The sequence below is a fragment of the Megalobrama amblycephala genome, linkage group LG11, assembly GCF_018812025.1.
Source record: "Megalobrama amblycephala isolate DHTTF-2021 linkage group LG11, ASM1881202v1, whole genome shotgun sequence".
Lineage (NCBI taxonomy): Eukaryota > Metazoa > Chordata > Actinopteri > Cypriniformes > Xenocyprididae > Megalobrama > Megalobrama amblycephala.
This window is the reverse complement of record NC_063054.1, coordinates 334,082-350,551: the sequence shown is the minus strand read 5'-3', so window position 1 is coordinate 350,551 and position 16,470 is coordinate 334,082. Positions and strand designations below refer to the sequence as shown.

Here is a 16,470-nt window from a genome sequence, read left to right as displayed (position 1 = left end):
AACTATGGTTAGTGAAGCAAAACCAAACTGCTCTTTACAAGACATTAACTGTGGCTGATATATATGGACTCACAGATGTTTGCTAAGATATACTGTCCTCCACAGAGAGAAAAGTCATTATTTTTGCAGTTTACCTGCTGATTGTATTATTTACACATCTAAAATAGACAACACTCCCAATAATGGAATTAGTCTGAATAGTTTCGATATCTTCAGCCAGATCCAGCTCCGTCACTGCGAAACCCCGCCCCCAACACGCTCAAAATGATTGACGTGCCGAGAGGCTTTGTGATTGGCTAACAGTGCGGGCCTCTGCTGTGTTCGGAGCCCATGTGCTCGTGTCACAGAGTCAGCTGATTTCTCAGACACTTTTCCCAGTCAGGTAATAGTAGTAACATTTTATGCGTGGCATTAATCAAAAAGTCTTGGAGCACCTGAATTGATGAAGATGATGAAGAGTGAAGTGCCCCGCACTGTGCCGTGTGTGTCAACAGGGGGCGCCTCTCCACTCGTAAAGCGCCACAGCGCCGGTGACGTCACGCACTCTCTCTCGCCCCTCGCAGCGCAACAGAGTATCGGAGCGAGCGCGAGACGCGGAGAGAGAGCATGGGGCGCGCGGATCGGCTGGAATAAGAAACATTTCCCAACACTTTTAAAAACTTTCTCAACTCGGCCGACAGATATGGATACCATCATCTTCAGCATGTTACTGCTGCACACTGCGGTGGGGAGCGCAGGAGCCCAGTACACACCCGGTGAGTGCCTGGAGATCCACCTTTAGCGCGGAGCGAGCAAAAGTTTATGCGGGTGTTGCTGTGAATGCGTGCGCACCTTTATGCGTGGCACGAGCACACATTTACACCACACCAGGTCATGTATGTGTCCAGACGGCTCTTAGGACAGGACATGTGTGTGTGTGGTGATGATTTGTGCTGGTTTTGTGCGCGAGAATGAGCGAGTACACAGGTATATCGGAGTGAAAGTGCTCAACTATCCGCCTGGAATTTCTCTCCTGATTGAGAATTTTCTTTCTTTCCAACACAACAAAAACTAGAGTCTTTCTAACGACTCCACAAATGCTTCAGGAATTCAACCACAATCTGTTCGGATTTAAGACTCCAGTAGGAACACATTATTTTAAGTCCTGCGTGGTTAAAAGTACTCGATATGACTCTCGAAAGCATCTTAGAATCTGTACTAGAATCTTATGCATCCACGAGGATCCTTCAGGATTCGCGTCAAATTATAAGATATATTCCCACATGAGGATTTTTTTAGAACTAGGGAAAATCCTGATCAACTTTAGAAGCTCTGTGTTTGAGCTCAAATCTGAGATCTTAAAGATGTTTCTCACAGGATTTTAATACATTATATATAAAATCTCCTTGGAATTATAAGGTTCTATCTGGCATTTTTGTCAAAATTAAGTTATTGACATATTCTTATTCTGTGACTTATTTACATTTTGAGATGTTTTTGGTAATGTTAAGTACATTTAGGGACTTTTTATTTAGAAAACAATAAGATTCTGGTCGAATTGAATGCAAAAACTTTGAATCTCAATATCTCAAAACTGCTCAGAATGCAGATAGAACTTTACAATTCCAAAGGGATGATATATTACATATATAATTATTATATGAATGATCAGGTGTAGCTGGAGCACAAATGTGACCTCGAAGCGTCACAGTATATCGGATCAAAGACACATGAAATACTTTTGGGCGATGTTTAGTTTCTGTTACAGAAACGAGGATGAAGTAGAGCTGTTAAACACTTCCAACTGAGAGAAATGCATGAGGTTTTTACGTGTCCAAAAGTGCCATTATAAATCGTATCAAATAGCCTGTAAATCACTTTGTAATTCTTGCAACATTATTATTACTGCTATTATCAGCATTGTTGGTCACTTTGTAAATAATCTCAGAAAATTTATTGTAAAATATGATCAATATGAGCCAAACTCTTTTTTTTAAATTTAAAAATATTGACTTAAATCGTTAAAAAGTTGTGCCTGTCCTCAGACGGATGATCCTCACATCTGTAACCCGTATCACACTCCGTCTGCAGGGCGACACAGCTGTCTGTGTAATTGCTGATTAATTAATCAGCGAGTCTAACCCTCGGATTAATTCTATTAGAATAATCAAAAACAACGGATGACAAATGGCAAATTACGTGAGGCTGGGATTGATTAGTGACTGGCGTAATTATGCCAGCGTGTGATGGAAATGAAGAGCGGGATCAGCGCTCGCTTCCAATGAGCCGGCTAATCCCTGATATATCGCTCTCTTTCTCTCTCTCTGGACGCAGCTCAAATGGGACATGCGGAGAAAGGTGAGTGGTAAATCCGTGCTGCTGTCATCATCATCATCATCATCATCATAACATCTGTCCAGGGCATCTGTGTCTGAGTAATTGACCTAATGACCTCGTCCTGATGAGCGGCGGGTTTGCGTGACCGTGAGCCGCGGTGATCGGGAGCATCTCCACACACACGAATCGCCCTCAAATACACACTGACAGGAAACCCAATGACTTCCCAGAATTCCCATGCAATCAGCTTTCAAAGTAAAAGTGCTGGACTTGTGTGTGTAATAATAATAAGCCGGGTGTTGATTCTCACTCAGGAGTAAATTTCATTGCGGGCTGTCATAGAAACATGATTATAGAGAAGGACGAAGCTTTGCATTTCTGTAGAGCGCTCAGAGACGTCAGCTTGCTGACTTTGAAAGCCTTTCGACCGGCGCTCAGACACAATAACAAATTCTGCACATTTCTTAACCGTCTGTGTGTGTGTGTGTGTGTGTGTGTGTGTGTGTGTGTGTGTGTTTACGCTTTTACAGCCGAGGGAAAACAAGGTCTTCAATGTGGCTTTAACAAGGCATTTGTGCGTGGAGTCGTGAAAGGCTGTTGCCCATGATTTGAATATAATGCTTTGCTTTTCCGGGTCGTTATTTTGGCCCATTCCGCACCATGTGTCATCGGTATGAGCGTAATGATAGAGATGAGATGTAGAGTGATGTTTAGTGAGTCTGAGGAGGAGTGGACCAATACGAGCGTGTGTTTTGTCTTCCACACCAACAGTTTTTGCAAGTTCAACAAGAATAAAAATTAGCATCGGCATCTCTTCTCTTCTCTGATGACGATCAATTCCTCAAGGACAAAATCAAGCCCCGCCCTACATCTGTTCTTGTTCCAGAAGCGTTTCACTCGGATATACGTCACAATAGAGAAGAAAAGACAATTCATGTTAACTTTAAAATGTGTGGAACAATTGAAACCAATGAATCATATTCCCAGTAAGAGTAATATCGTTGTTTTGACCCAGAGATTGGGTTATTTTCACCCAGAGATTGGGTTGTTTTGACCCAGCGGTTGGGTTATTTTCACCCAGAGATTGGGTTGTTTTGACCCAGAGATTAGGTTGTTTTGACCCAGCGGTTGGGTTATTTTGACCCAGAGATTGGGTTATTTTCACCCAGAGATTGGGTTGTTTTGACCCAGAGATTGGGTTATTTTCACACAGAGATTGGGTTGTTTTGACCCAACGGTTGGGTTATTTTGACCCAGAGATTGGGTTATTTTGACCTAGAGATTAGGTTGTTTTGACCCAGAGATTGGGTTATTTTCACACAGAGATTAGGTTGTTTTGACCCAACGGTTGGGTTATTTTGACCCAGAGATTGGGTTGTTTTGACCCAGAGATTAGGTTGTTTTGACCCAGCGGTTAGGTTATTTTGACCCAGAGATTGGGTTGTTTTGACCCAGAGATTAGGTTATTTTGACCCAGCGGTTTGGTTATTTTGACCCAGAGATTGGGTTGTTTTCACCCAGAGATTAGGTTGTTTTGACCCAGCGGTTGGGTTGTTTTGACCCAGAGATTGGGTTATTTTCACCCAGAGATTAGGTTGTTTTGACCCAGCGGTTGGGTTATTTTCACCCAGAGATTGGGTTGTTTTGACCCAGAGATTAGGTTGTTTTGACCCAGCGGTTGGGTTATTTTGACCCAGTGGTTTGGTTATTTTGACCCAGAGATTGGGTTGTTTTCACCCAGAGATTGGGTTATTTTCACCCAGAGATTAGGTTGTTTTGACCCAGAGATTAGGTTGTTTTGACCCAGCGGTTGGGTTATTTTGACCCAGAGATTGGGTTATTTTCACCCAGAGATTGGGTTGTTTTGACCCAGAGATTAGGTTGTTTTGACCCAGCGGTTGGGTTATTTTCACCCAGAGATTAGGTTGTTTTGACCCAGAGATTAGGTTGTTTTGACCCAGCGGTTGGGTTGTTTTGACCCAGAGATTGGGTTGTTTTCACCCAGAGATTAGGTTGTTTTGACCCAGCGGTTGGGTTATTTTCACCCAGAGATTAGGTTGTTTTGACCCAGCGGTTGGGTTATTTTGACCCAGAGATTGGGTTATTTTCACCCAGAGATTAGGTTGTTTTGACCCAGCGGTTGGGTTATTTTCACCCAGAGATTAGGTTGTTTTGACCCAGAGATTAGGTTGTTTTGACCCAGCGGTTGGGTTATTTTCACCCAGAGATTGGGTTGTTTTGACCCAGAGATTAGGTTGTTTTGACCCAGCGGTTGGGTTATTTTCACCCAGAGATTGGGTTGTTTTGACCCAGAGATTAGGTTGTTTTGACCCAGCGGTTGGGTTATTTTGACCCAGAGATTGGGTTATTTTCACCCAGAGATTAGGTTGTTTTGACCCAGCGGTTGGGTTGTTTTGACCCAGAGATTGGGTTATTTTCACCCAGAGATTAGGTTGTTTTGACCCAGCGGTTGGGTTGTTTTGACCCAGAGATTGGGTTATTTTCACCAGAGATTAGGTTGTTTTGACCCAGCGGTTGGGTTGTTTTGACCCAGAGATTGGGTTATTTTCACAAAGAGATTAGGTTGTTTTGACCCAGCGATTGGGTTATTTTCATCCAGAGATTAGGTTGTTTTGACAGAGATTGGGTTATTTTCCAGAGATTAGGTTGTTTTGACCCAGCGATTGGGTTGTTTTGACCCAGAGATTGGGTTATTTTCAGAGATTGGGTTGTTTTGACCCAGAGATTAGGTTGTTTTGACCCAGCGGTTGGGTTATTTTGACCCAGAGATTAGGTTATTTTCACCCAGAGATTAGGTTGTTTTGACCCAGCGGTTGGGTTATTTTCACCCAGAGATTAGGTTGTTTTGACCCAGAGATTAGGTTGTTTTGACCCAGCGGTTGGGTTATTTTCACCCAGAGATTAGGTTGTTTTGACCCAGAGATTAGGTTGTTTTGACCCAGCGGTTGGGTTTTTTGACCCAGAGATTAGGTTGTTTTCACCCAGAGATTAGGTTGTTTTGACCCAGCGGTTGGGTTATTTTCACCCAGAGATTAGGTTGTTTTGACCCAGCATTTGGGTTAAATGTTTGCCCAGCATGCTGGGTAGTTTTATTTAACTCAACTATTGTTTAAAAATGATTGTATTGTTGCTTAAAATGAACCCAAAATATGTTGGAAATTAACATTTATAAATGTTTAATAGATGAATGTTTATTAATAAGTTAAAAAATAATAAAATCAATAATAAAATTTATAAAAATAACGAATAATAATTAAAAAATAAACATTCATTAAATTGCTTATTAATAAATGTTCACCTTTTGATTATTATTGTTGCCTCTAATAATTATGTGTCTGATTTTTAATTTCCAACATATGTTGGTTTTATTTTAAGGCAGACATATAGTCATTTTTAATCAATAGTTGAGTTCAATAAAACAAACATTTAACCCAGCCACTGGGTTTGTCCATTTTCAACCCAACTTGGGTTGTTTTTTGTTTTTGTTTTTTTAACCCAGCATTTTTAGAGTGTAGTGTCAATTTGCATCTCACTCAGGCAACAAAATTCATCAATTATTTTATTGGTTGATATTATTTTTCCACCCACACCATTTTGGTTAAATCTGCATAAAATGCTGTTTCAGAGAAAGTTGTTAGATTTTGATAAATGATGAGTGTTTTTTGCATTGATGAATCATGCACAAGACCAGAGAAATGAAAGCTTAAAGCATTTGACTTCATGTTTCCGGAGCAGGATCTGATCTGCTGGTCACAGAGGAACTCGTGTCTGTGTTCAGTCACAGCTTCGGCCGCGGACGCAAGTTGCTTATCACAGCAGCTGCGAGAGAGAGCGTCGTGCTTATTTTGCAGACTCGCTACAAAATCTATTTACAGCAGACAGGTATTGTCTTCGGACAGCGCTTTTTCTCCCAGCTGAAGTTCCTCAGATTATGCGCAGAGAATCAATAGCTGACAAGTGCGTCAGGCGCTTTAGTGTTTCATCTGATGCAGCCGTATGGATTTTTAATCCAGTCCTGAATCACGTCCTTTCGGCTGATGCTGAGGTTTTGTCAGCGCGTTTATGGAGTTGATGCTCAGTGAATCTGAATGAATGAAGTCATTCTCATTACACACAGAGCTGACCTGTCAGTGAGGCATGCGTTCTGTAAATTTAGGAGGTGTTATTAAATATTAAAACGTGATGATATTTCTCGTTGAGGTGAAAGCTGTGATTACTGAGTTGAGTTTGTGACAAAACCTTTTACAGTAGTTGCACGTTGTTCTGTTCCATTTTAAGAAAGTAATATCCATTACAAGATAGGACTGTCACGATTCCTCGATTAATTTGAGTGCTCATTTAAAAATAAATAAATTCTTGATTGCAATTTACCCTAGTCGTTTAACCAGCAAAATACTGGAAGTGGCTCATTCCATGAACGAGAATCATTGGACCGCATTATCAGACCATTTTCTAAGGCTGCACGATATGTTAAAACCATTTCATAGTGTAATTGTGAAATCTTAAAGGCTGCGATTCATTTAACTAAATACATGTGCTGCGGGTTTCGGAGTAATTTGTTGTTTATCACGATTTCAAAATAAAAGTTTAACCCCTTGCTCTGAATTGCATGTTTTAATGTCCACATTGTTGTTTAAGAAATGACAGTGGCTGTAGCATTTACATTATCAAAAAGTGGCCAGATATTAAAGATTAAGTGGACATTTGAATTAAATGATGTTTAGCCGATATTAAACATTGATTTGATCATGCTGTAAAGTGTAATAACAACAATCACCAGCACCCTCTGCAGGCATCTGTCATAATACATAATGTACAAAAGTTAATTGTTTATATTATGTATATTACATTATGTATTTTATCAGTGTTGTTCTATAAAACCTTATGATTACTTGCCTTTGATACTTTATTTGAAACAATTATTATTGCCTCATTGTTATTATATATTACAGGTAAAAGTACATAAACATGATGGTTCGGTACGTACCTCGATTGTTTTTCAATTATTTTTCCACTCCAATTCATTTTTGAAATATAATCATTTCCACAGTTACTGTCATAACTTAAAGTATACATTACTAACAGGTAAAGTAAACATAATGAATAAATAAGCTAATATAGTGCATATATTTAGTGAAATTGTCATGCTGTGGACACTGAATGACTGACCTGAGGTAGATGTAACGCTACGTGAGATATTATTCTCCAGCTGTTTTATTGATGTCTTTCTGTGGAGAGATTACACGTGAACGTATCTATGCATAGATTGCCTGTTCTTTTCGCACTTTTTACTGTTGTGGTGTTAGCAAACAGCATTGCATTACCACACGCGCCCCCTTCTGGATTGGAGTGTGGATCAACTGTGACTGACTGTATTCGTCGCCTGACGAATACATGTATTGTTACACCCCTCTTATGTATTTTAAATAATTTTAAAGGCCATTATTCACTCAGTTAGTTTTTATTACCACAAAAAATTATCCTGATTACTTAAAATAATCGACTGATTACTTTATTACCAAAATAACTGTTAGTGACAGTCCTAGATTAGTTAAGCATTTCAAAATGCTCCTGCATTTTTTTTTGCATTTTTTTTACTTTGTCACATATTTTGTCATTGAATATTTCTTAAAAAATAGTGTTACAATATCATTTCGTTCTCATGAACCCAGTATCGTCTCATCTCATGAGCGTATCGTCACACCCCCATCCTTAAGGTCATTTCACGTGACTTGTGTCGCTGTTCGACAGCCGTTACTCCCTCAAGAGCTGGAATGCAATATTCAATTTTTAAACGACTTTTTCATTCAACGATTACTGGCCAATTTGAAAGTAGAATCATTGCTTGAAAATCAAGTAGATTGGACTGGTCTGTCATATTTCCATTCTGTGACTCTATCCGCAACACTTTTCAATTACACTTTATTTTAAGGTGTCCTTGTTACAGTGTGATTATATATTTAGGTACTGAGTAATATTAATGATCTACATGTACTCGCCATATGGTTAGGGTTAGCTGCATTAATCATGCATAATTTAAGTTATTACTATAGTAAGGACTACATATGTAACAAGGACACTGGAAAATGAAGTGTTTCCCACGTTTCATGTGGAGGTCTGTGTGGAGAGGTGCGATGAAGCTCAAATCATGTGACACAGAGGAGGACGAGCGCCGCTGCTGTGAAGGAATCTGTATGGTGTGATTTGTGTGATTTTGTGAGGCTGGAGGTCAGTGAACATCTGCTGAAGCAGTCCCTCAGAGAAGCACAGGAGCCTGCGGAGGATGAGCTCTTTGTGGATTAGGGCAGTAATGGGCAGCAGGGGCTTTAAGCTCCTTTAGAGAGCCTGAGAGCCCATCTGAGCGGGGAGGGATTGCTCAAATCACAGCCAAAGAAGGGAAAGTCGGATTGAGGATTTGGTCATTAGATTGTTTTTGTTTTATTTTGTCTCTCTGCTCTGTCCCGGGCTTCAGAGTGCCATGTTGTGATTTGTGACCGTCCTGATATCCATAAAGATTATGATGATGGTGGTGGTGATTATCAAATTAAGCCCACAGCGCCGATCATAAGCTCTCTTTAAAGGAAAACGGCGGCGGCGTGTGGTCTCGTCACGCGGAGGAGAATCGGAGCTCAGGACCTCAGATGAGCTTCATTTATCAAGGATCAGTTTTGTCTCAGGTGTTTCTCTGAAAATTCCTAGCACACGCAAATCCAAATCAATGACTTTGGAACCGAAGATCATTCGCAGACATTTATTTGAAGTCTGAGCACAGTTTGTGACGTAGAGAGCTCAAACTATAGACACAGAGGAGAAAACACACGTGAGATTACTGGGATCTTCCGTTGAGGAGAAGACTTTTTGAAGTGGGAGACTTAAAGAGATAGTTCACACAAAAGTTAAATTTATCAGCCTACTCACCCTCAAGCCATATATGACTTTCTTCTATCCATATTTATAACTTCATAAACTATAATCATCAGTGTTACGCATTACAAGTAACGCGAGTTAGATTACATTTTATGTAACTATTATTAAGTAATCAGATTACTTTTTTAGTAACTAGTGAATTAACACATTACTTTTAGATTTAAAACAAATGTCTGAGTTCTTTTTAAAATTATTAACGCAAGTTACTTTGTTTTCCCATTTATAGACTATCAATCAGCTCTCTTGCCCGGGTCAGTGACATGACGGGTCATTTTTTTTGTCCAAAGGACTTAATAATAATAATAAAAACAAAGATATGACATCCAAAGTGTGTAAGGCAGTACAACTATATCTCTTTTATTGAATCCAAAAGTTTTTAATTATATTTTTCTACATATAAAGGTATTTTAAAGACCGTCCAAAGGCCAATACAGCCATTTCATTTGTGATTAAAATATCTTAAAATGTAATAAATGTATATATTTTTTATTCTGGCATGATTTTATAACATCATATATCAACATAGTGCAAAATGATATTAAAATTATGTGTAGAAGTCGTTGCTTTGTTATGAGAAAGAATGTTAAAAAATGAATTTCATTGATGTCATTCGGAGTAACCGATATAAAGGGACCATTTTGGATCAAGTCATGCGGTCAGTATCATGTGACAGGATGTGACATCATTCAGACACCTGCAAAGGACCACATGGTCATGAAACAAAGTAACAAACTCTCTCTCTCTCTCATGTTTTCTCTTGATCATACGCATGTCCCGAAACATCAGGTCATTCAGTGCAACCGCTATAAAACATGGAAAATGTTGTAATATTTTAAAAACTTGTACTAAATATAAAATGTTTGATTGTGCTTTTGCTAGATATCAGCCTGTTAGCATTGATTGAAAATATCGTCATTCGGTGAAACTGAAATTTTGGTTAAACTAAAGACTTTTTTGGTGACAAATTCAATCCATCTTGTAAAAAATGACAAAATCAGTGTTAATTGATTATAACAACCACATAATCTCACTGTTAACACTTAATAAAACTTCAAAATGAATGATATCTCCATTATGCTTTTTTACACTTTTAAAAACCTTATTCGTCAATGACCCATCCCCATGTTGAGAGGAATCACTTCCTTCAGCCTGAGGCTTATTCATTTCACTTTTGGTGTAAAAGGGCCTTTACATTTGCCAAAAATGTAACTTTATTTATTTTTTTGTTAAAAATCAAAGAAGTAAGCCCAGCCCATGTGAGAAAAAGTAAGGCAAAAGTAACTAAGTAACGTAATTAGTTACTTTTTCAGAGAGTAACGCAATATTGTAACACATTAAACTTTCCCCGACACTGATAATCACTGGCAGCAGCCGTAACCCTTTAAGGAAACATTTCCATTTAATCTCATCTCTTTATAGTAAAGACTCTCATTTGGGATTTTCTCTTTGTCTGTAAATCTGAGCACAGTATGAGACGATGTTGAGATTTGAATCTTTAAAGGTGTCAGGAGAAACATCTGAGAGTCTCATTTGTGTTTTTCGTTCCTTCGGGCGAGTCTCACAGCGTTTCCTCCAGTCAGAGCTCTCGGCTCAACCTTCAGCAATCGCTCCGCAGCCTTAATTTTGCACAAAATGGTTGTCATGTCCTCTGACTCCACGGCTTCAGGACGGCAGATAGGTGCGTTCCTCGCGGCTCTTAATTGTGACGGGCGGCTCACCGTCGTGTTTTCCCGTGGTGTCCGTGTGTGAGCACATGCTGAGACGGGAGAACGGCTGACAGATCTGAGATGAGAGCGAGCCAGTGTGAATGAGGAGGAGAGAGAGGCCGTATGCCTCACCGTGATTCATGTGTCTGGAGTCAGCCTGTCTTATATCTGTGTCAACACCGTGACGTTTTGGAGATATCAAGTTTGAACACGTCTAGGTGTGTGTGTGTGTGTGTGTGTGTGCGGCTCGCAGTCATTTACCTGTCTCTCATTCTTCGCTCCTGTGAGACGCACACATGTGAAATCCTCTCAGACTTCAGCTGGATTGAAGGTGTCGTGTCTGCGCTTCACACTGGCCTACTTCTGATGCCTGACTTCAGCTGTAAAGCTAATGTAACATCTGTAATGACACTAGATTAGAAACGACAGAAGCAGGTTCTTCCTCATCATTTTTGGCGCACTATTGCAGTACTCTTTCATCACTGTAACCTCGCTGGAAAAATAATTATTATTATTAATGAACACACTAGAGGTATATGAGCATTTTAGCCATTTATCTAGGCTTTGTTTTGTTTTTTATTTTATTTTTTGTCTATATGTTTGCATCATTTTGTATTGCTGTTGATTTCTGTTTATCATAATTTAAACTAAAGATTAAAATAACAAATAATACAAATGTTTCTGCATGTTGATGTAGTGGCATTTTAATCAAATATTAATAAGCGGTGAAGCAGTCTTGTTAAAATATTAATTTTAGATTATGACAAAATACTTTATTTTTTTTTAAAGAATCTTCAGTTTGAAATTAGGACAGATATATATGCTCATATAGAAATGAACAGCATAAGTAAATTCAAGTGAGTACGAGTTGCATTTTGAATGTTTTTTTAATCAGTTAATAGATAGAGGATAAAAACAGCGTCATGACCATTATAGCTGTAATAATAGTTATGAATGTAATAATGTTAGGCTAACCTTTCTGAAACCATGAAGCCCTCTTTGTAAGGATTTTTGGCCGGTTTAATTGCTGTAAAGTGAAGTGCCCGGCGCTTTCCTTTAGGCAAACAAACAGAGAAGCAGTGCATCTGTTCCTGAGTGTTTTCAGCCTACTTTACCGCATAAGGTCAAATGTTTTAGGGAACAGCTGTGCTAGCCTGAGGGAGAGACCGCAGGAAGTGTCGGCACAGGTGGCACCTCAGGGGGCGGGACTCAGAGCTGTCAATCATCTCTGCCTCTGTAGGGGGTGGACTTATATATATGGAAACCTCGTATGATTGGAAAAAACACTGTATTTTTTAAATAATTAAAGACTAATTATATATATATATATATATATATATATATATATATACTTGCATGTGTCATATTTAACATTTTACCAAAATCAATCAAGCTCAGATGGCTTTATGAGGTTTTTGACCAGTGAATGTTGGTCATACGTGAGTTTTGTCCATCATTAGCACAGCCAAATCTGAGACAGTAAGTCCATCGCATTACGTTTTCATTAACTTACAGCTTATAAAGTTTATTGTATTTGTGAGCGCTCAGTTTTTTCTGCCATTTGGCCAAAATCTCTATTAGAATTGACTCAGTGACAAATGCTAAAGTTTAAAGGGATAGTTCACCCAAAAATGAAAATTTGATGTTTATCTGCTTACCCCCAGGGCATCCAAGATGTAGGTGACTTTTTTTCTTCAGTCGAACGCAAATTATGATTTTTAACTGCAACTGCTGCCGTCTGTCAGTCAAATAATAGCAGTGGATGGCAACTTCAACTATAACAGTAAATAAAACTTGCTTAGACAAATCCAAATTAAACCCTGCGGCTCGTGACGACACATTGATGTCCTAAGACACGAAACGATCGGTTTGTGTGAGAAACCGAACAGTATTTATATCATTTTTTACCTTTAATACACCACTATGTCCAACTCCGTTCAGCTTCCGGTGTGTGAGGTCTGATCACGCTCTGACAACGGAAGTGATGTCTCGCGCTCATTGAAGTATATGGGCGAGACATCACTTCCGTCTTCAGAACGCGTTTTTTGACCTCACTAACAGGAAGCTGAACGGAGTTGGACATAGTGGTGTATTAAAGGTAAAAAATGATATAAATACTGTTCGGTTTCTCACACAAACCGATCGTTTCGTGTCTTAAGACATCAATGTGTCGTCACGAGCCGCAGGGTTTAATTTGGATTTGTCTAAGCAAGTTTTATTTACTGTTATAGTTGAAGTTCCTATCCACTGCTATTATTTGACTGACAGACGGCAGCGGTTGCAGTTAAAAATCATAATTTGCGTTCGACTGAAGAAACAAATTCACCTACATCTTGGATGCACTGGGGGTAAGCAGATAAACATCAAATTTTCATTTTTGGGTGAACTATCCCTTTAAGACACTTTCCTCCATTGCTCAAACTCATAAAACATTAGCCTTTAAATATATGAGTAAAGAAAACACTGTACTTACTCAAACAACCAGTTCTTTATTTACTCTTGCACTGTAATCAAGCAGAGGCGGTTACTCTCTATTATATACAATAGAGGTGGGCGGGTTATGAGGTTTGACTGACAGTTTGAGGAGCCAATGGAATTATGAGGTTTAGTCTCAAGCTCTTTTCATTGGTTAAAAATGAGCAAAACCCACAGACAAACATAAATAGTAATGATTTAAATGACAAAATATGGAGATATTCATAAGACCAGGATGCTAGGAGAAGATGCTGGTGTCATTAATGGCAGACAAATGCATATTTATTCTGTGATATTTCATTTTATGTGTCATTGAGCGGGGTTTTCTCATTACGCTGGTGTTAATTGATGCTAATAAGAGGCATGGGAGAGCCCTTCATCTCTCTGTGTTTGTCTGGCCTGCTGTTAATCACGTCTTTGCCCCGGGACGCTGGAGACGGCGTGTCTGCCGCTGGAGCCCTCCCGAACTCCTTACACCTTCATGCTGGAATTTACAGCCCCCGTCCCAACAAAAGACACAAGTCTTTCTCCTCACCCCCGCCGCGGGCCTCTGACGGTCACAGCTCGAGGGGAAATGCCTTGTACATCAACTTCAGCATTTGAATAGACTCACTGGGACGATCGTCGGTCTTAAAGTGTGTGTGTGTGTGTGTGTGTGTGTGTTGTCCTGCAGCGTTTGAATGATGCTCAGATCATGTGTGTTGTTGAGTTTGTGCTGTTTCACACTGATCTGAAGACAGCATTGTTCTTCTGTGACATTGCTTTTCAAGCCTTTGTCTTTGGGAATGTAGTTTACGTTAGTCATGTCGCACATGTGTGATAGTGGCGCTCCGGTCAGTAAATCTGATGAGTGTGTTTCTTTTCAAACAGAAAACAGGTCAGAGTTGAAAAGAAGAGCACAATTGATATGACACGCTTTATTTGACTCCTGTAGAGAGTGTGTGTGTGTGTGTGTGTGTGTGTGCTTGTCCACTGAAGTTTGTGTTACACTCAGATGTGCTTACGTGATTTGTTTGCATGTGTTCGTCTCTCATCATTGTGATACGCTCTTGCTGAAGGCCAAATACAACAGGGAAAGACTGGAAGAAATGGCGTGAGAGTCTTGCTGTGTGTGTGTGTGTGTGTGTTCAGGGTCCCAATCTCTCTCGCTGTCGGGCCACATGTGGTTCAGGTTAACCACAGCTCATTGTGTGTGAACTAACATTAATGGGGTCGTTTGGGTACATCAGTCGCTCACAGGAATTTAGCGACAAAACTGGTGTTTTCTGCTGATAGAAACTTCATTCTGAGAGAGATTTGAAATGTGTGAGTTCATATTGAGATCTTTGCCTTCTGAGATCATGGTTTTAATCGAACTGCTTTCTAGGAGAAATTTTGAGACGTTACAGAGATCTGTCTTTCTTATAATGATTCTCTCAGTGTTTGGGTGTAAATCACTGTGTGTGTTTAGATAGTTTTGTGTATATCATTTGTCTCTTTGAGTCATGCTAAGATAAACAGAGAGGGAGTGACAGAGGGCAGAGCTGAAGCTGTGATGAGCGCAGGTGACGGTCTGCTGGATCCGTCCGTGATGATCATATCTAAACCTGCTGATATCAGGACACTCAGAGCACCTCACGTTTTATGAGCATTAATAAATGCATTAACAAATACTTTTGTAAAGAGTTCATATAAAAATATATTGCATTATGAAAACTAATGTGAAGCTTTTAGATCGAAAGGTTTCTAAAATCATGAGAAACATAAATTCAGTCCAAACCTGTGAGTAAAGTGCACTTTAACACGCTTTAAAAAGAGTACTTGAAGTGTACACTGAATCTAATGTTTTTGGACACTTAATTACGTGTTATTTACAATTAAATGAAAATATATTATATTTTAAATTTATATAAAATCCAATTAGAGTGTTTTTGACCAATTTAAGGATAACTTAAGTACATTTTTGTATGTAAATTCATAATTACTTCTGTTGTCTGAATGTTGTTGAAAATATACTTTAATTTCATTTCTTTTGAAACTTGCATGTCACGGACTTAAATATATCTGTAATTACACATTTGTAATGATGAAGTGCATTTAAAATATATTAACTTTAAATATATCAAATCACACACTACATTTAAAATTAATATCAAGTACTTTACATGTGCTTTAGTGTGTTAGTCAACATATCAGAATAAGTGCACTTATTTAAAGCACAACAAAACATGATTTAAAATGTGCTTTAAAATAAAACTTTTAATTTGAAATTATTAAAAAGTGCACTTTTTAGGTGTCCTTAAGTGTGTTAAGAAACATGAATCTTTAAGTGCACTTAAGTGCCCTTTTATTGCATTAATATATTATTATCTGTAAGTATAGTTTTAAAAATGGACTTAAAAGTAGGGAAGGGAAAGTATGTTAAATGCAGCTGTGTGTTTCGAGAGCTTCTCCAGGTCCGCTGGTTTCCTGTGTTGGCTAAACGCTTTAACAGTCCTGTTTGGTGTGTGTGTGTGTGTGTGTGAAAGAGATGAAATGAGGGAAAACCAAGTGTGTGTTTACTTCTGAATGAAGATTGATGAATGTAATTACATGCTACAATTCATTCCTCAAGAAATAAACCCAGAGATCTGCAGCATCTCACACACACACACACACACACACACACACACACACACACACACACACACACACACACACACACACACACACACACACACACACACATGCCTGTTTTAGGTGATTCAAATGCAGAGATAGTAGTTAACATCAGTGTGAAGAACACAAAACACGGGAGTGAAGAGCGCTGCACTCGCATCCACATCAATCAACAATCACAGCCAATCAGAAGAGCGTGTGGGCGGAGTCTCTCTGCACTCGCAACCAAATGGATAAAAACATAATCAAATTAAGAAATATTACACCATTTTAACATGATTAAAATACATGGTAAATGACTAAAACAATCTGTCACTTGATACGCTTGTTGTTTTCTTTCATTTATTTTCAAGATGAGGTGAGTTATCCACTGTCACTTTCAATACTT

General features: G+C 39.0%; 1 protein-coding gene across 18 annotated transcripts in view; it reads left to right on the top strand.

Moving 5' to 3' along the window:
• The first annotated feature begins 433 nt into the window (after positions 1-433).
• ptprk (protein tyrosine phosphatase receptor type K) overlaps positions 434-16,470 on the top strand; it is a 188,701-nt gene continuing 172,664 nt past the window's right edge. For 17 of the 18 annotated variants that reach the window (XM_048208186.1, XM_048208185.1, XM_048208181.1 and 14 more), the window contains exons 1-2: positions 434-755; positions 2,314-2,337. In XM_048208186.1, the coding sequence (XP_048064143.1) occupies positions 443-755; positions 2,314-2,337 (337 nt within the window). In that variant the 5' untranslated portion in view covers positions 434-442. The remainder of the gene's footprint in view (positions 756-2,313; positions 2,338-16,470) is intronic. The other variant, XM_048208172.1, reaches the window with a different exon arrangement.